This window comes from Talpa occidentalis, unplaced genomic scaffold (assembly GCF_014898055.3).
Source record: "Talpa occidentalis isolate TD23 unplaced genomic scaffold, MPIMG_talOcc4v2.1 talOcc4.17, whole genome shotgun sequence".
Classification (NCBI taxonomy): domain Eukaryota; kingdom Metazoa; phylum Chordata; class Mammalia; order Eulipotyphla; family Talpidae; genus Talpa; species Talpa occidentalis.
The window spans coordinates 6,349,340-6,367,857 of NW_023601754.1; the positions used below are offsets into that span (position 1 = coordinate 6,349,340).

At 62.0% G+C, this 18,518-nt stretch overlaps 3 protein-coding genes across 5 annotated transcripts; 2 read left to right on the forward strand and 1 right to left on the reverse strand.

The window, feature by feature from the left end:
* Positions 1–8: 8 nt before the first annotated feature.
* EXOC3L1 (exocyst complex component 3 like 1) lies at positions 9–5,241 on the reverse strand. 2 transcript variants are annotated; one of them, XM_037515862.2, is made up of 14 exons: positions 5,122–5,241; positions 4,651–4,789; positions 4,239–4,414; positions 3,939–4,158; positions 2,801–3,416; positions 2,604–2,721; positions 2,358–2,483; positions 2,157–2,257; positions 1,835–1,945; positions 1,022–1,151; positions 790–912; positions 554–709; positions 341–465; positions 9–258 (listed from the first exon to the last, which is right to left on the reverse strand). In XM_037515862.2, exons 2-14 carry the CDS (start codon positions 4,694–4,696, stop codon positions 69–71), a joined length of 2,238 nt encoding a protein of 745 aa, XP_037371759.1. In that variant the 5' UTR covers positions 4,697–4,789; positions 5,122–5,241; the 3' UTR covers positions 9–68. The 2 variants fall into 2 exon arrangements, with proteins under 2 accessions (XP_037371759.1, XP_037371758.1); XM_037515861.2 differs by lacking the exon at positions 5,122–5,241 and adding an exon at positions 4,976–5,115.
* Positions 5,242–6,960: 1,719 nt separating this feature from the next.
* Positions 6,961–12,943, forward strand: E2F4 (E2F transcription factor 4). The gene is made up of 10 exons (XM_037515864.1): positions 6,961–7,152; positions 7,577–7,686; positions 7,827–7,988; positions 8,294–8,337; positions 9,022–9,083; positions 9,294–9,591; positions 10,100–10,303; positions 11,735–11,782; positions 11,936–11,980; positions 12,080–12,943. The coding sequence occupies exons 1-10, from the start codon at positions 7,018–7,020 to the stop codon at positions 12,193–12,195; spliced, it is 1,224 nt and encodes a 407-aa protein (XP_037371761.1). The 5' UTR covers positions 6,961–7,017; the 3' UTR covers positions 12,196–12,943.
* Positions 12,944–13,360: 417 nt separating this feature from the next.
* Positions 13,361–18,292, forward strand: ELMO3 (engulfment and cell motility 3). 2 transcript variants are annotated; one of them, XM_037515883.2, is made up of 20 exons: positions 13,361–13,438; positions 13,592–13,632; positions 13,711–13,783; positions 13,970–14,020; positions 14,197–14,360; positions 14,446–14,545; positions 14,942–15,093; positions 15,181–15,259; positions 15,372–15,422; positions 15,507–15,629; positions 15,720–15,851; positions 15,956–16,057; positions 16,158–16,266; positions 16,374–16,510; positions 16,608–16,771; positions 16,862–16,974; positions 17,067–17,171; positions 17,272–17,354; positions 17,439–17,525; positions 17,611–18,292. In XM_037515883.2, exons 1-20 carry the CDS (start codon positions 13,361–13,363, stop codon positions 17,821–17,823), a joined length of 2,157 nt encoding a protein of 718 aa, XP_037371780.1. In that variant the 3' UTR covers positions 17,824–18,292. The 2 variants fall into 2 exon arrangements, with proteins under 2 accessions (XP_037371780.1, XP_054552875.1); XM_054696900.1 differs by lacking the exon at positions 13,970–14,020 and having other exon boundaries at positions 13,377–13,438.
* The last annotated feature ends 226 nt before the right edge of the window (positions 18,293–18,518 follow it).

Below are 18,518 nucleotides of genomic sequence, written 5' to 3' on the forward strand. Positions count from 1 at the left end.
CCCTCCGCAGCACACACGCTTCAGGGACACGGGGCCTGGGCTTTATTCCGCGGCGGGGCGGCCGCGCGTCAGGCGCAGGGCCCCGAGGACAGGCAGGAGGACAGCGCGGGGGTAGGTGCCGGCACCAGGCTGAAGAGCGCGCGGCGCCCCGCGGGGGGCGAGGGGTGCGGGCCGGCCTGCAGGGAGCTGAGTGCCGCCAGGCGCTGCTCTCGAGAAACGTCCCCGCGCAGGTCCAAGAGGGCGGAGACGTGATCCTCGCTGTGGGGGCGACGCGGGGGCGCGTCAATCCCGCCCCACCGCTGCCGTGCCCCCCCACCCCTTCCGCGCCCCGCCTGCGCACCTCACGTCGGGAAACTGTTGCCGCAGGCCGGCCACCTCGAGGCCGAGCAGCGTGGGGTCGCGGAGGCTCAGCAGCTCCCGCAGGGCGAGCAGCACCGGCACGCACTGAATGCTCGCCTCCAAGCCCTGGGCACGTCGGGGGGGTCTCGCTGCAGCCCTAGATCCCCCCCCCCCGTGAGGGTCCCGCCCGTCCACTCGCCCTGGGAGCTCTCACCAAACCCTGGAAAAGATCCTGAAGCTGAGTTGCATCCTGCCGCAGGCGCTCCGCCGCCTGGGCGCGCTCGTCGGCGCAGCGGCACACGAGGCGGCCCTGCATCAGCGCGCGCAGGTACTGCAGCACCACGGCGCGCTCCACCTCCTCCAGCAGCAGCTTAGGGGAGAGCGGCAGGTGGGCCCAGAGGCCGGTCACGTCGGCACGCCCCTCTCCCCAGCCTTTCTCCCCAAACGCACCTGGGCCGCCGGGCTCCGTACGTGCGCAAAGTCCCTGCAGAAGCGCGCCGTCCGTGCGCACACATCGTCCAGCAGTTCCGAACTCGACAACCACCGGCGCGAAGGCAGAGCCACGAACAGAGGCTGCAGAGGGGAACAGGCAGGCAGGGAAGGGGCTTGCGGGACTGTCGGATCCGACATTCCCAGGGGGATCCCCCTGCACCCTCAGCCGGGCCTCCACCCTCATCCCCACCTGAAGCTCCCCCAGCAGCGCCTCCAACACCAGGCGGCAGATCCTCCTCTGCAACTCGTCCAGCGCCGCCTCCACCGGAGCCAAGGCCCCTGACGCCAGCCTGTCGAGCTGCAGGGCGGACACGGAGGAGCTGGACCCACCAAAAAAAAAAAAAAAATACGGCTTCAGGACCAAGGCCAAGGCCCGCCGGGCCCGCGCTTGTCCGGCCGCTCTTGCGCCACCTAGTGGCACACGTGTGTAGCGGCCGGGGCAGGTAGGGGCAGGTAGGGCGGCTCCCCGACCGCTCAGAAGGCGAGTGGTGGGGGAGCCTGGGGGAGCGTGGCGTGGGGGCTCAGCGCACCGGCCTCTAATTGGCGGTGTGACCTTGAGCGAGTCTTTTGTTTCTGTTTCCTCATCGGTAAGAGGAGAGAATCCCCGTCAGCAAGAAGTGAAAATTACCCGTTAGTGTGTCCTCTCTGCCCCAACCCCAAAGAACGTAAGACCCAAGAGGAAGGGAATTTTTTTTCTGATTTCTGTGCAGCTGTAGCCCTAGACATTACTTGGCCCAGAGCAGGACATTGGTAAATGCTGTTGAATGAAAGAATTCTCAGAATGCCCCATGGTTGCCCATAGAATAGTAATGAGAAAACAAGATTCAGAGAGGTAAGGCAACTTGCCACAGGTCACGCGGCTAGTAATTAGTGGGACTGGGATTGGAACCCCAGGTATGTGTCAATCGAAAGTTCCAATGACCTAGCGTGGGCTGGATCCACACCAAGGAGGTGTTCCGTCCAGGGTTAGTGGAAGTAGGGCTCTGTGGGGCCCTCCTGGTACCTGAGTGCTGATTGGTGGTTGAGAGCAGCCAGTAGGTAGGGCACATAATGAGGTGCCATTGCTTCCCCCCTGAGGTGACCTCGGGAGAATCTAATCAGAGCATCACTGAAGCTGCAAAGGGCAAAGGTAGTTCTTGTGTCTGCTCTTACTCTGATGCCCCATCGCCCCACTCCCTGGTGCTCCTGCCCCACCTCCAAGCTTCCCAAGGCCCTGTTTGAAAAGGCCCTTTCCCGCTGGCATGCCATTCACTCAAAGCCCCATTCATTCTGGCCGTCCCTAGAGCAGGGTCAGGGGCTAGGAGTGTGTCAGCGCCTTGACACACCTCCTCAGGAATGCGCCCAGTTCGAAGAGCGCCATGCCGTGCACCCGCCGCTGCAGTGACTCACTGACCAGACAGGTCACTCGAATGTTCTCTTCCAGGATCTACAAGCAGGGATGGGCAGCCATCAGCAAAGTCCCAGCCCTGCCGTCTCCCCCTCTCCCTATGGGCGCTGCCATGTGCCTCACCACTGCCCACACACACCTGCAGCACGATGGCGGGCATTGGTGAATGGTAGAAGCCAGTCAGGTCTGTGTCTGGCTCCTGCTCTCGGCCCCACTCAGCTACCTCCCCGTCCAGAGCCTTCTGCAGCCACTGGGCCACACTTGCCTGGGGGAGGGGGCGAGAGAGTGTAATAGGGCACATCCTGCTAGAGACACATAGACCTGGGGCTCTACAAAGCCCCACAGCTGGTGGGCAGAATTCTGGATCCATACCCCAACTGCTCACCTGGACTTTTGCCACATATGTTGCCTCCAGCTGCTCAATGTTCTCCAGGGTCAGGAGGGGCTCCAGCTGAGACACATCAGCCTCAGGCCCCAGTTCCAGACTCCCCATCATTTCTGGGCTGGAGATGGGTGGCCCAGTGTCACACTGAGCCCCCAGCCTCTGATCCGCCCACTACCCATTGCCCCATGGACACTGACCCCAGGTACACATTCAGTGCCCACTGCAGCAAGGTGAAGGCGTCGGCAGCTCCCAGCTCAGCGGGCCCTTCCAGGAGTTGCTGCAGGTGGCGGCGCAGGCCACTGTGCAGGGTGTGGGTCCACAGCCGGACCACTTTGTAGTGTGGTGGGCAGCAGGGTGCTATGAGTGCCTCGGCTGTGGCCAGCTCAGCTGGTATGGCCACCTGAAGAGTCTCCAGCCACCCTGCTAGGGCTCCTGGCCCAGGCAGCAGGGGTGTCCCAAAGTGGGCCCGCTCCAGGCCCTCCTGTAGTGCCCGCAGACAGCGCAGTCGCCAGTCCCGGGGGGCTTGCCCCTGAGAGGCTGTGCGCCCAGCCTCCACCTCTGCCACACGCACAGCAGCCACCAGCAAGGCTGGGTCCTGCCGTGCCAGCTGTCCTGCAGCCCCTGCAGCTGCCTCCACTGCCTGGCCCAGTGCCTCAGCCAAGGGTCCCAATCCCTCGAAGACTGGCAGCTCCAGACCTCCCAGAGGTGCCCAGGTCTCCTCTTGAAGTTGCTCCAGCTCCCGCAGGCTCACATAGGCCTCTAAGAGGCGCTGGCTATCAATCAAGGCCTGCGTGTGGGCCACTGCAGCTGGCACTAGGAAGGAGGAGAGGAGCTAGCCCTGGGCCGCAATCATCCCACCATGCTATGGGCTCAGCAGGGACGCCAAAGCCCTGGGGCTGGGGTAATGTGTAAAATACTTAAAAACCAATACAGTAGCGCATTGATAAATCTGAAAGGACCTAAGGAAGGTTCTAGAGGCCTGGTGGGCCAAGTGTAAAACTCTTGAGCTGAGGAAGCTGAGGAAGCCAGGGATCCTAGAGGAAAGGCATGGAGGCAATGGGGGAGGGGCATGCTAGGGGCCATTCACTGGCCCAGTTAGGGAAATATTTCAATATATTAACAGCCAGGGCGGGCAGTCACTTGACTATCAGTCCTGACTCAGACATCCCATGCTCAGGAACCCCAGAATGAGTGGATTTGAACCCTGCTTCCTATGCAACTGGACTCTGGGAGGTCCCTGGTGTGTCCCCCATGTCATCTTGCTGTAGTACCCCAGCCCGGTGAGCAGTGGGTTTGCTGTTGGCGGGCTGAGGCCCAGTACCCCTGCACACTCACCTGCCCGCAGCCGGGGCAGTAGCTGAGACAGGGCCTGCAGTTGCTTGTGCTGGGCAACTTGCTCCCGCAGGGGCTCCAGGGTCTGGGCAGCCTCAGCCATGTCCTGAAGCAACCCCCGGGCCTGGCCCAGGGTCTCCCGGACTCCCTGAACCGCCTCCAGGGCCCAGGCCAGCTGCCACACACCAGTCTTCACGCCCTCCAGGTATGACTGCACCACTGACTGGGGGAGGGAGGCAGCCAGTGAGGCCAGATCAGCCCCTGCAGCCCTCCCTCATGCTCCTGCCCCCCCCCCATGCCCACCTTGATCCGTGCTTCCAGGGAGCAGGTACGTTGCACCTCACGGCTTCGGTACTGGCCTAGCCTGGCCAGCTGCTCTGGCCGGTAGAAGATGCCTGATGCCCACTTGAGCGCAGCACCCCGGGCCAACTGCTCTGCCCTCTCCTGCTCTGGCCACTCAGATCCTGGGCAGGAAGAGCCTGGGCAGCAGAGACAGTCAGGCAGGGCCTGCAGGAAGCGGCCATCGAAGCTGCTTCCCTCCCTGCTCCTCAGCCTGTCCCCGAGGGCAGTGAACTCCTCTCCAGGCCCTGTGGAGCTCCAGCTAGACTTGGCAGCAGGACCCAACCCCACCATTCCCATCTTTCTTTTTTTTTTTTTTTCATTCCCATCTTTCTTGCCACCATCCCTCCCCCGGCCCACCAAGAGGGGCTCATACCAGGGGGAAGCTCAGGCTGCATGTTGTCCCTGGCCGCAGAGTCCATGGCCAGCCCTGGAGGAGCCGGAGCTGAGGTAGGTCTGGGTTGGAGCAGGCAGAGGGGATATTCCTTTGAGCCGCAGCCTTGGTCTAGGCCCTTCTGAAAAGCGGAGGGAGATTTTGGCCCAGCCCCTCAGGAAATGAGAGGGAGGCACCTGGGAAGCTTTCACCTTCTGATTTCTCAGTTTTGCCCATGCAGATGCCAAGTGAGGCAGAGCAGGCACAGGCCTCCACTGGGTCCCCTTCCTGCTCTGAGTTGCAAAGGACAGTTTGGTATGGAACTCACCAGGCTTGACCAGGCTTTCGGTTCTCCCTCCCCCGCAGCCTTGGCCTTGAGGCTGGCCCTCTCCCCCAGCCTCCTGGCAGCAGAGCTCGTACTCCCTCCAGAGCTCTGTCCTACACCTCCTCTTCCCAAGGAAGCCTCTGTCCCACCTTGTGCCCAGGACCCCTTCCTCTCTGCAGTGCCTCTCCCTCCCTAAGGCCACAGGCAGAAAGGAAGGAAGCTGAGTCTCTGGCGCTTTATTCCCAACAGGAAAGGACTTCTGCACTGTGGGATGGGGTGGGGGGAGGGCTGAGCGCCACTTCCTTAGGGGGAGGGGGTGTGTTCCCTGTGGTCATTGAGTCTTGACCAGCCCACCCAGGACCTCTTGGCGCTCAGGATGGCCCCAACCCAGGGTGGAAAGTGGGATGTGCAGACATGAATGCAGACAGTAACAGCAAGGTATGCAGATGGGGCTGAGGGCCCCTCAGAGGAGGGTGTGCCCCTCTGCAGGGAAGGGAGACCACGGGCTGCATGAACAAGTCTGTGAATGGTAATGTTGGGAGACGTGTCAAAGGGCTCTGAAACTTATTTATCTGGAGAGCTGGGCAGGAAGCACACAGAAGGGACTACAGAGTAGTAATAAAGTGACAGACTTGGATACAACATCTGAACCCACACTTCAGGATGAAGGCACTGGCTCCCCTAGCTGCCAGGAGTGCAGGATGAGTCTCTCTGTCAGTGTTGGGGAACAAAGTGCTGGTATCTTTGCCTGTATGTGGCATGCTTTGGAAGGGTCACCCCAGTTTCAGAGCTCCTAGTAGGATGGGCAGGGCTTCTGTTGTAACTGCATGGCAGTTTAACACCCACCCACCAACCCCCCTGCCCCCGGCCCAACTCCCTTGTAAGTGTGCATCCTCAATAAACTTCCTGCAGACTGATCGCCATCTCAAAGCCTGTTTCTCTGAGAACTTTACCTAAAAAAAAAAAAAAAAAGCAATAAACAATGACAATGTTAAATATAAAATAATACCAAACACATAATCCTTCCTACATGCCAGGAATTGCTCTCAGCCTTTTGTATACATTTCATTAAACATGATTATATAGGCTGAGGTGGTTATTTTATCTTAAAGATTTTTTTATTTATGCATACAAGAACTGGGGCATAGGCCAGAGATGCGGGGGGCGGGGGGGGGGGGAGAGGATTCACCAGAGACAGAGTGGGGAGCAGAACAGGCGGATCCACTGAAATACACTGGTGAGGGGAGCAGCCGGTGAGACAGGAGAGGTCTGCTGCAGCATGTGGGCAGCTCCCTGGCCATGGCAACTCCCTGGCCAGCTAGGGATCGAACTCGTGCAGCAGAGGCTGCGGATAGCTTCACAGTGCTGTACTTAACCCCTTGCCCCACCAGGGAGGCCCTGAGGTGGTCCCTGGTCCCCTTCCCTGCTCCCAGCCTTGTGTCCACCCTGCAGTGGGCAGAGGCCGTGAAATAACCACCTCATGGCCTCTGCCCACGGCAGCGTGGAGACAAGGCTGGGAGCAGGGAAGGGCAGACAAGTGCACAGAGCAGATGTAGTCATTGCTTGCTTTGGCGAGAAGCGAGGGACGTGAATAGGGTGGGTGACGCCAAGGCATGGGGCGGCCTCCAGGACAGGGCTGGGGGAATACACTGTATTCATCAGGCAGAGCGGTCTCTGCTCTGAGATGGGGGCTGGGGCAGAGTTGGGGGCAGGAGTCGAGGCCGGCAGGCCAGCTGGGAAGGCTCTGGAGGCTCCTGCTCTCTGCCGGGGCCGCCCAGCGACTTCCTCAGTCTCCCCCGCGCGGCGTCGCAGGAAGCCCCGGGCTGTTTTCGTCGTCTTCGGCAGTTGGACATTTGCTAATCGTCCCCGGAAGTTTTGCGGCCGTACACGCAGAGAGGAATTGCGCCACGTTCCCTGGGAGGGGAGGGGCGGAAGCGGAAGTAGCGATGCTGGCGCCGGCTCCCGGGCGGTCAGGAACGGAAGCGGAAGTGGCCGCGGCGCCGGCCTGGCCTGGCCTGGCTGAGGGGAGGCGGCGGGCGGGCGCGATGGCGGAGGCCGGGCCACAGGCGCCGCCGCCCCCGGGCACCCCAAGCCGGCACGAGAAAAGCTTGGGGCTTCTCACCACCAAGTTTGTGTCGCTTCTGCAAGAGGCCAAGGACGGCGTGCTTGACCTCAAGCTGGTGCGGCCCGGGCTAAGGGGCGACAGTGGGGGATGGTGGACCAGGCCTGGGCCGGTAGCGGGAACTCCCGGGGCGGCCCAGCCGAGCCCTCAGAGAGCAGACCGCCCTCCGTGTACTTCCTCACAGGACAGAGGCCAGGAACTGTTTCATTCATTCGGCCGACGCCATTGGTCGTCAGCCTGGGCCAGGCTCAGGGCTGCAGGTGCAGGTCCTCGTGGCCTTCCCCGGCTGGTGTGGGGAGGAGAGAGTCAGAGCATCACCTCGGGCTGCGACAGGCCTGTGCCCGCTCCGTAGTCCTGAGCCGCTGTGCTGCCTGGGAGGAACGTTGAAGTCAGGCTCTCCTCCTTTACAGGCTAATTCTCAGGGTAGCTGGGGTAACTCCAAGAGGGAGCCTCAGTATTCTCCGCTCTGTTCTGTCTGCCAGGCAGCTGACACTCTAGCTGTGCGTCAGAAGCGGCGGATATATGACATTACCAACGTGCTGGAAGGTATTGGGCTGATCGAGAAGAAATCCAAGAACAGCATCCAGTGGAAGTGAGTGGGGGTGCCTGGAGGGTCAGACAATCTCCTATCCAGAAGTTTCAGGGGTGTGGGGTGGGGACTGGAGGAGCGAGCAGGGGCTGTGGGAACCAGAGTTCCAGGTAGCCCTTTTCAGCCCCATTCCCTGGGCTCAGGGGCGTGGGGCCTGGTTGCAATACCCGGGAGATTGCGGACAAGCTGATTGAGCTCAAGGCAGAGATCGAGGAGCTGCAGCAGCGGGAGCGAGAACTGGACCAGCACAAGGTGTGGGTGCAGCAGAGCATCCGGAATGTCACAGAGGACGTGCAGAACAGCTGATATCCTCCTGGTGGTCCCTGCTCCTGGGAGTGGGTGAGGGGCCCTCTGGTCCAGCTGGCTTTACTCTGTGGTGCCCCAGCCTCTGTTCTTCTTGGGAGGATAGTCCTGCTTCTCCTGGCCAGGTCCCCGCCTTGGTGCCCTCCCCAGAACTCCTTCCCCACTGGTCTTGGCCTGCACCTCTCCCCCCAGACTCCAGGACTTTCTCTGAGGGCATGTATGTCAGACCTTTGCTAAAGAGCTGGGCCTGTGGTCTGCCCTCTGTCACCATATGCAGGCTACCAGCAGTTCTCCTTAACCCCCACACCTTGGCCTACGTGACTCACGAGGACATCTGCAGATGCTTTGCAGGTGAGCAGAGCTTGGGTAGGGGGCGGGGGTTGGGGGGCGGGCTGAGCTGATTCACAGCCCTTAAGCAGTGGGCTCAGTGCCCAAGGAGAGTTCCATCTCTGCAGGGGGTTCCTGGGGCCCGTTCCAGGCAGGGTAAGTCCTGGGTTTGAGGGTCACTGGGACCCTGTGGAAGCAGACCATATTGAGGGGTTTTAAGAATCCTAGGGTGGATTCCTGGGCCAGCTCCCATCTGCATTGTACCTTGGATTTGGATTATCAAGTGTGACAGGCATAAGGGGGGAGTGTGTGTGTGTGTTTTCATGCACTCTTACATGCAGAGACAATGCCCTTTTATGTCCTGTAGTGAGTTTCCATTGTGGATGCAGGAACTTCCTTTTCTGTCTTGCATCCTAGACTGTCTTGATCAGAGCACCTGTACCTAGGGAGCAGCTCCATCAAGGCATGGGGTGCCCATGGCCAACAATCCTTTGCTATACATGTTTAAACCCAGATTTTCAGGTTACATACTCCCGGGCTCTTGGGAGGAGAAAAGCTTTAGTTCTCTGCCCCAACCACTGTGGGGGTTGGGGGAGACCTACTGTCCAGTTTATCAGAGATTAACTTTTTGCAGGGATAGGCACCCTCCTCCCCCCATTCCCAGCTCAGATTGAGCCCCTGGGCCCTGACCTATCCTTGTCTTTTTAGGAGACACCCTCCTGGCCATCCGTGCCCCGTCGGGCACCAGCCTAGAGGTGCCCATCCCAGAGGTGGGTGCTCAACCCAAGCAGGCGAGGTTGATTGAGGGCGGGTACTGGCTGTGGAGCCTGATAAGTCCTGGGTGGGGCAGGTAGGGGGAGGCCTGGGGTTTGGGGTTATCTCAGAGAACGGGCCGCCTGGGTGGGAGAGGACACGGACCATGTCCCAGGGCCAAGTCTGCTACCAGTTCTACCTGCCCCCACCTCTTCCCCCATCTTCAGGGCCTTAATGGGCAGAAGAAGTACCAGATTCATCTTAAGAGTGTGAGTGGCCCCATTGAGGTTCTGCTGGTGAACAAGGAGGCATGGAGCTCGCCGCCTGTGGCAGTACCTGTGCCGCCACCCGAAGACCTGCTTCAGGGGCCGCCTGCTGTGTCCACCCCTCCACCTCTGCCCAAGCCTGCCCTGGCCCGCCCCCAGGACGCCTCACGCCCAAGCAGTCCCCAGGCGACCACCTCTACCCCTGTCCCTGGTAGCACTGAAGCCCAGGGGGTGGCCTGTCCAGCAGTTGAGGTCACAGGTGAGGCACAGTGGGTAGCTGGTGATGGGGTGATTTGTGGGGCCCAAGAGGCAGTACTTTGGGGTTGTGGAATGTCATTCTCAGAGTTGGAAAGGACTTGGGCCTTCTGGCCTTCAGCTGGCCTCCCCTTGCTGTGGGAGCGAATGCGCCCTTTTTACCAGGGAAGCTCTGACTGTGAAGGGGCATCTGGGTGGCACTTTTTCCCCAGATCCACCTGGGTTTTGCTTGCCCTCTCGGGATGTGGTCACAGCTGCCATGTTGTCTATGAATCTTCCTCTTATGTGCCACATGCCTGTCTTCCTCAGTGACTTATTTCAAGATTACCACTTCAGGGGTGACTGGCAATGCCTAACTCCTTGGGCCTGGGAACCAGGACTGTGGTCACCCTGGCCGTGGTTTCTAGCACCGCCAACTTCAGCATCCTACTTCCTGCCTCTGACTGACTGGTTTGGGGGTGGCTTGTCCAGCAGTTGAGGTCACAGGTGAGTGACCTTACCTGTGGTTGCAGTGAGTGGCAGCCCTGGAACCGATCGCAAGGACAGTGGTGAGCTCAGCTCACTCCCACTAGGCCCAACAGCACTGGACACACGGCCACTGCAGTCCTCTGCCCTGCTGGACAGTAGCAGCAGCAGCAGCAGCAGCAGCAATAGCAGTTCATCTGGACCCAACCCTTCTACCTCCTTTGAGCCCATCAAGGCGGACCCCACAGGTGGTGAGTACTGTTTTTCTGTGGGAGATGATCTAGCTTCAGCCCAGTCCTAGGTCAGAAATATATTTAGGGCTGGAATCTGGCATTCCTGGCACCTCACCAGAGCTGGCCAGCCCACTCTCCTTGGCCCACAAGTACTGCTGAATTTCTTTTCACTCAGTGACACTACATCCTGTGTCTTCCTGTCTTCTCTGTCCTCTGTTCTTTTTGGGAAAGTTATATCCACTCTATGTCTTGATCTAGTTGCTGTTCAGGTTGCAGCAGTCAGGACTCCTATAACCTCCTCTCTCTCCATCATGCACACACTACACCAGTGCTGATTTTGATAGTTACCCACCCTGGTTGCCAGCTCCAGCGGGTTCTAGATGGTTTGCTGTGGTACTCTCATGTTTCATATTGATGCACTTGGCTCCTCTCACTTGCTTCTCCTCCTAACGCTCTTAAACACTGACATTTGCAGGCCTGTTCCATTCCACGCATGTGGAACACCCCATTTTTGGGACGGTGATTCCCCCTGTTCTCTGTCATGCCTAGGTCTTTGCCTGAACTCCATGTCCTGGGTCCATGTACCTTCCTCTGCATGTCCGGTGCACTTGATTCCTGTGTGTTCTCAACTGAACTTGTTTCCTCTTGAAACTTGCTTTCCCTCCACGCATACCCTGTGATTGACCCCAGTCACCCAGCCCGACACCTGGATGTCACTCCAGGTCCATCTCCCTCCCCCTCCGTACCGCCCCCAGCAGCTAAGTGAGTTCTGTCCCAGGGAGCGCCTGTTGATGGTATCTGCAACACGCAGATCACTCCTGGCCACCTCTGTTCTAAGTCCGCCTCTTTACCTTGCTGGCCAGGATCTGTGTGAAGGGAAAGCTTGACTGCCTTTTCTGTGTACCAAGAAGCCTCCCTAATGCCCACTGGTTAAAACCAGAGCCCCTAAACATGCCATCTGAAAGCCCTCATGACCCAGCCCCCAGTTTCCTCTCCAGCCTCATTTTCCTCTGTTTCCCATAACCCTCCTTCAGGTGAGCACCACCTGTGCAGCACTGGCCCCTGTTCTGGTGTCTGCTGTCTCCTCTGCCAGGTGACCCTGCCTGGGGTCTCAGCCTGGCACTGAGGGTAGGGATGGCTGGGCCCTTCTCCATCTAACAGGCGCGTCTGCTGCGCCCAGACAGAGTGGGGCCAGCAGCATCTCTGAGCCGGGACATCTGCCCTAGTCGCCCGAGAGTGACTTTGTGCCCCTGGGCTCAGCGCTGAGTTGTTTGGGTCTGGCAGGGGAGACCGACCTCCAGAGCCAAGCAGTACCACCTTGACGGGGGGTAGAGCCTACTTCTCAGCTGTGGGGAGCTCCTGGGGGGTGGAACAGGATCTGTGGGGGGTGAGGGTAGAGTGGGACCAGGCTGGACCTCTGCTCTTGAGCACGGGATTCTTGTCTTTCAGTTCTGGAACTCCCCAAAGAACTGTCAGAAATCTTCGATCCTACACGAGGTGAGGCTGCCTTCCTCCCTGGGGCTCGGGGAGCTCATTGGGTCGTCCTCTTGCTCTCCTGAGGAGCTGATCAGTGTGTGGGGTGGCCCCCTTCACGGGCTCTGGTAGGTGGAGAGGGGAGCCAGAATGTAACTGAGCTCTCTCCCTCCCCAGAGTGCATGAGTTCAGAGCTGCTGGAGGAGCTGATGTCCTCAGAAGGTGGGTGGCCCAGGAAGGTGGAGGATGCATTTGGGCAGGGGGTTGGGTGGCTGTTGGGTGGCACCTTGGCCTAGGGTCTCAGCCTGGTGCTCTCTGCAGTGTTTGCCCCCCTCCTCCGCCTCTCTCCGCCCCCTGGAGACCACGATTACATCTACAACCTGGATGAGAGTGAAGGTGTCTGTGACCTCTTTGATGTGCCTGTCCTCAACCTCTGACAGGGACATGCCCTGCGTGACTGGGACACAGACTGTCTGACCTGGGGGCTGCCGGGGGGCCTCCCCACAACCCCCCTACACAACTTGAGAGCCACAACTCATGGCTTCCCCAGCACCCCCTCCCCTCCCCCACACAGTTTAGGCCACAGCCACCACTCCTGCGCCAGCAGCTGTGTGCTGCCAGAGCAGGGGCCAGGGGCTCAGCCCCTCCACTGTGGAGCCAAGCGTTTGCCTCTCCTTGCTGGACCTTCCCCCCTCGCGTCCTTTGTGAGCCCTCCCGGAGCCCAGGCTCAGCTGCCACCCAGTGGCGAGGAATTAGTACCCCCCACACACACCCCATAGGGCAGCTTGTCCAGCGTCACTGCCCTGCCTGCCAGCCCCTCTCCCTGCAGAGGGAAGTGGTGGGGAGCTTCTTCACTTCTCCCCACACACGCCCTACAGCTTCTCCTGGACCTCTCACCCCACTTCTGAGCCCCGAGAACCTGGGGCGGGGTGGGGAGGGGTGGCTGACAGGAGAGAGAGACCTCTCTAGCGAGGAGCCTGGGTGGGAGAGTCTCTGCGGCCTGGCCCAACCTCCTGCTGCCCCGACCCTCCCTTGTTTATTCATTTCTCCTTTAGAGCCATTTGCAGAGATTTAGAGAAAGATTTGCAGTAATGTGGATTCCTATATAAAGATTATTTTTATACTTTTTGCAACAAAAGGAAATTGTAATATTTGTACAGCGTCCAAGTGAATAAAGACCATGCCGAAGGCTGTCTGATCTGGTTCTTTGGGCCGGGGGCAGGCGGCCCTGCCCTGGGCGGACGCGGGATTGGTGGGGGGCCTGGGTGGGTCACCTGGCTGCGCCCGGAAAGGAGGCCGTGCGGGTGGCCTGCCTTCCCCGCCCCCACCTGCCGCACCTTGGGGCGGGGCGGGCCCGGCGCCTCTGTGGGGCGGGGCGGGCGCCCGTCCTACCCTCCCGCCCCGGGACTCCAACCCGGAACTCGCCGCTTTCCCCTGGGAAGGCCGCGGCGCCCCGGGAGCAGGAGGCCGGGCCGTGCGTGCCGGCCACCGCGCGCAGGCTGCGGAGGGGGGCCCCGCGTCCCCAGGGCTCCCGGGCCAGGTGTGCCCTCGGGGGAGGCTGCGCCGGCTGAGACGCGCGGGCGCTCCCGCCTCGGCTGGGCCATGGCGCCCCCGCGGAACGTGGTGAAGATCGCCGTGCAGATGCGTGACGCCCTCCCGCAGCTCATCCAGCTGGACCAGGTCGCCCGGCCCGCCCGGCCCCCGTCCCCCCTCCCCCCCCCCCCCCCCCCCGCGCACCTCCGGGTCGCCCCCTGCCCCTCGGAGCCCACCCGCCCCTTCCCCGGGTCCTCCCGCGTCCCCGCGCCGGGGCCCCTGAGTGAGCTGCACTTGCAGGCGAAGCCCCTGGGCGCCGTGCTGAAGGAGCTGTGCGACGCGTGAGTGCCGGCCACGGGGCGGGCGGGGCGTCGGGGAGGGGCGCCCCCCGCCTGCCTCACCGCCCCCGCGGCCCACAGGTGGAGCCTGGCTCACCCCGAGCGCTATGCCCTGCAGTTTGCCGATGGGCACCGGAGATACATCACCGAGAACGTGAGTCCCGCCGACGCTCGGGCCCTGCGTTCCCCTCCGTGACCCCTTCTGCAGCCCCGGGCCCCGAGTCCTCAGACTCGTCACCCCCGGTCCGGAGCGGGATCTTCCCAGCCCCGAACGGACGACGGCAACTAGCCGGTCCCCAGCGCCCGTCCTGACTTCTGTCCTCTCTGCCGTCTCCTCCAGAACCGCAACGAGATCAAGAATGGCAGCATCCTGTGCCTCAGCACTGCCCCAGTAATGCCCTCCCGCCCCCACCCTCCCTCCCGCCCCGCTGGGCCGCCTGCCCACCTTCCCAGCCCGCGGCCCTGCCCCCAGTGCCCCACCTAGCGGAAGGCCGAGTCCCACACCCCTGCCCCGGTCCTTGGCTCCTCCGCCCAGCCTCACCTGCGCCCGTGCTCCCGCCCCGCCAGGAACTGGAGGCTGAGCAGTTGTTGGGCGGGCTGCTGAGTCGGGAAGGGCGCCGGGAAGCCCTGCGGCACCTCGCGCTGCTGGCCCCAGACATCACCTTCGCCCGGGAGGTCATCAGCCGCGATGGGCTTCAGAGACTAGGCACGATCATCGAGGACGGGGACGAGTGAGCGTGGGGCTGTGGTGGGTGGGGGACCTCGTGGGGCTGGGGGGCCTGGTGCGGCCCGACTCAGCCCCAGCTCTCCCCCCAGCCTAGGGGAGATGCTGTCTCTCGCACTGAGGGCCTTCTTGGAGCTCATGGAGCATGGCGTGGTGTCCTGGGAGACACTCAGCATCCCCTTTGTTAAGAAGGTGGGTGGGCCCGGCCTCCCCGGTGGCCCAAGGTGTTAAGTCTCAGCACTATGAAGCTGTCCGCAGTCACTGCAGCACGAGTTCGATCCCCAGCCAGGGAGCTACCCACATGGCGCAGCAGACCTCTCCTGTCTCACCCGCTGCTCCCCTCAGCAGTGTATTTCAGTAGATCTGCCTGCTCTGCTCCCCATTCTGTCTCTGGTGAATCCTCCCTCCCTGCCCCCCCCAATCCCCCCCTACCTCTGGCCTACACTCCAGCTCTTGTACGCATAAGTAAATAAAACAAATCTTTGAGGGAAAAAAAAAAAGGTGGGTGGGCTTTTCTGCAGGTGGGGGCAGTGTCAGGATCTGGCCTGCCATGGCGGCGAGGTTGTGAAAACCCTCCCCCTCGTACAGGTAGTAGGCTACGTGAACATGAACCTGATGGACCCATCGGTGCAGCCCTTGTCTCTCAGGCTGCTGGAGAGTGTGACTTTAAGCAGCCCTGCCCTGGGCCAGCTGGTCAAGAGCGAGGTGCCACTGGATAGGCTGCTGGTGCATCTCCAGGTGTAAGTGACTGTGTGTGGGGTACACACGAGGGGGAGGGGGACAGACCCGGACCCTGGATGGCTGGCCGAGCCCTGTTCTTGCCCCAGGATGAACCAGCAGCTGCAGACCAAGGCCATGGCCCTGCTGACGGCCATGCTGCAGGGGGCCAGCCCTGCTGAACGTAAGGTGGGCGTGCACACGGTGGGGATGAAGGGCAGTTGCTACGCGGCACCCTAGGCTGCAGGGCAGGGACTCACGTACGGCGAAATCACCCACGCTCCTTTCCCACCCGCCTCAGCATATGCTTGACTACCTGTGGCAGAGGAACCTGCGCCAGTACATCTATAAGGTAGGAAGGACTGGGCCAGGTGGGCCCCCCCCCCCACACACACACACACACTGCGCCCACGCTCACGGTGCCTGGCTCCCGCAGAACATCATCCACAGCGCATCCCCGCTGGGCGACGAGATGGCGCACCACTTGTACGTGCTGCAGGCCCTCACGCTGGGGCTGCTGGAGCCGCGCATGCGGACGCCCCTGGACCCCTACAGCCAGGTGGGTGCCTTTGGGGCGCGCAAGCCTGGGGATGACTGGAACTTGGCCTTGAGTCTGTGATCTTGACACGCTGCTCACCCATGACCGCAGGAGCAGCGGGAGCAGCTGCAGGCCCTCCGCCAGGCCGCCTTTGAGTCGGAGGGGGAGCCCGTGGGTGCCGGGCTGGGAGCCGACCGCCGCCGTTCCCTTTGTGCCCGCGAGTTCCGAAAACTGGGCTTCTCCGTGAGTGACCCCTTCGCAGCTTCCCGGCCCTGCCAGCCCCCCAGGGCTGCTGTTGTCCCAGGGGGCCGGGGCTCTTCCTGAGCAGCCTGTCCCCCTTCTCCCAGAACAGCAACCCTGGGCAGGACCTAGAGCGCGTGCCCCCCGGCCTGCTGGCTCTGGACAACATGCTCTACTTCTCCAAACACGCGCCCAGCGCCTACAGCCGGGTCAGTGCCGGGGCGGGCTACGGCAGGAGGCCCCCCCAGGCCGAGTCCCAGGGACTGAGCTGTGACTCCCTGCCCCCATTCTCTACCCCCACCACGCCAGTTCGTGTTGGAGAACAGCAGCCGCGAGGACAAGCACGAGTGTCCTTTCGCCCGGAGCAGCATACAGCTGACCGTGCTGCTGTGTGAGCTGCTCCGTGTCGGGGAGCCCTGTGAGTGCGCTGGGCATGGCGTGTCTAGAAACGGGGGGCGGAAGGGCAGAGAGGGCCAGGGGCTGCGTACACTTCCTCCCTGAGCTCCTCCTGCCCCCCTGCTCCAGGCTCCGAAACAGCCCAGGACTTTTCGCCCATGTTCTTCGGCCAAGACCACAGCTTCCATGAGCTCTTCTGTGTGAGCATCCAGCTGCTGAACAAGACCTGGAAGGAGATGCGGGCCACGCAGGAGGACTTCGACAAGGTGGCGGGTGGGAGCTGGGAGAGCTGGGCCGGGACCAGCCGCTGCAGGGAGGGGTCCAGAACGCAGGCCCCGGGCTGAGCTCGGTCCCGGGTCCTAGGTCATGCAGGTGGTGCGGGAGCAGCTGGCACGCACACTGGCCCTGAAGCCCAGCTCCCTGGAGCTCTTCCGCACCAAGGTGAACGCGCTCACCTACGGGGAGGTGCTGCGGCTGCGGCAGACGGAGCGGCTGCACCAGGAGGGCACGCTGGCCCCTCCCATACTGTGAGTCCTGGGGACGGGTCCAAGTCCTAGCCCCACCCCGCGCCTTGCCGCGGGTCAGCGCTGGTCAGCGAGCCCCCTTGCTCTACCCAGGGAGCTGCGGGAGAAGCTGAAGCCGGAGCTCATGGGCCTGATCCGCCAGCAGCGGTTGCTTCGCCTCTGCGAGGGGACGCTCTTCCGCAAGATCAGCAGCCGGCGGCGCCAGGGTTGTTGAGTGGGGGGGGGCGTGGGGGGGAGGGCAGCTGGGGGATTCGGGCCCCTCTCATCTCGCCTTCCCGCTTCCCCTTTCTGCCCACAGACAAGCTGTGGTTCTGCTGCCTGTCCCCCAACCACAAGGTGCTGAATTTTGGAGATGTGGAGGAGGGCACCGGCCCACCGGCCCCGGAGAGTCTGCCCGAGCAGGGTAAGAGGCGGGGCACAGGGCAGTCACCTGCTCTCCCTAGACTACCCCGGGCCCCAGGATGGCCTCGGGCCCAGTAACTGGCCCTGCGTTCCCCCTGCAGTCCCCGTGGCCGACCTCAGGGCACTGCTGACAGGCAAGGACTGCCCCCACGTCCGGGAGAAGGGCTCCGGGAAGCAGAACAAGGTGAGGACAGGGGGGCACAGAGGCTCCTTCCCGCCGGCCCTGCCCTGCCCCCGCTCAGTGTTGCCAACCCCTTGCCTCCCCCAGGACCTCTGTGAGTTAGCCTTCTCGGTCAGCTACGACCACGGCGAGGAGGAGGCGTACCTCAACTTCATTGCCCCCTCCAAACGGGAGGTGAGTGTCGGGGCAGGCCGAGCGGAACTGGCAGATGGGCAGGGGAGAGGTGGGCTGGCCCTCACGGCGCCGGCTTCGTCCCCAGTTCCACCTGTGGACAGACGGGCTGAGCGCCCTGCTGGGCAGTCCTATGGGCAGCGAGCAGACGCGGCTAGACCTGGAGCAGCTCCTGACCATGGAGACCAAGCTGCGCCTCCTGGAGCTGGAGAACGTGCCCATCCCTGAGCAGCCACCCCCCATTCCCCCCCCACCCACCAACTTCAACTTCTGCTATGACTGCAGCGTCACTGAGCCTTGACAGTAAGGGGGGGCCAGGGGCCAGAGCTGCTGCCACTGTGGCGGCCATGAAGGGGAGAGGGTGAAGTGCCAACACTGACCAACAGGCTGCAGCAGAAATAAAGTGTGCTTGGCTCTCAGGTCTGTGTCAGCCAGCTCTGCACTCTGTGGCCACAAACTTGGCTGCTGAGTGAGAGGGGGCATCAGGTGCGGCCGCGTTTAGGGCCACACACTTGGCACGACAGTGGAGGGGTTGGTGTTTTGAAGGAGGGTCGAGATGGGCTGGCCCTGTTGTCCTTCACCAAGATAAGCCCTCAGCCTCCCTCAGTGCTGGGCTGCAGAGGGGATGGCCTGTGGTCTCGTGGCACCTGCCCAGAGTGGGCTAGGACCGCCAGTCAGGCGAGGAAGAAATGTCAGGGCAGGAGGCACTACCCAGCAGACACCAGCCTGCACACTCACAGGGGCCCAGTCTGGCAGTCATGTTTCCAGGAGGCCTCTGACTGCCAGGGCTCAGGGCTCAGCGCTCAGCTGCTTGGCCCTGCATCTGTAGGGCTGGAGGCTCTCTGGGTGAGAGGCATGAAGGGAGTCCTGCTGAGCTGGCCTGCTTTGTGCTGAAGCTCAAACTCAAGATTCCGAAAAGATCTCTTCTCTGCTGCATGGAGGATGGGACTGATTTTGACAAGAGGGGGTTCAGTGCAGAAAGGCCTGCATTTGGAT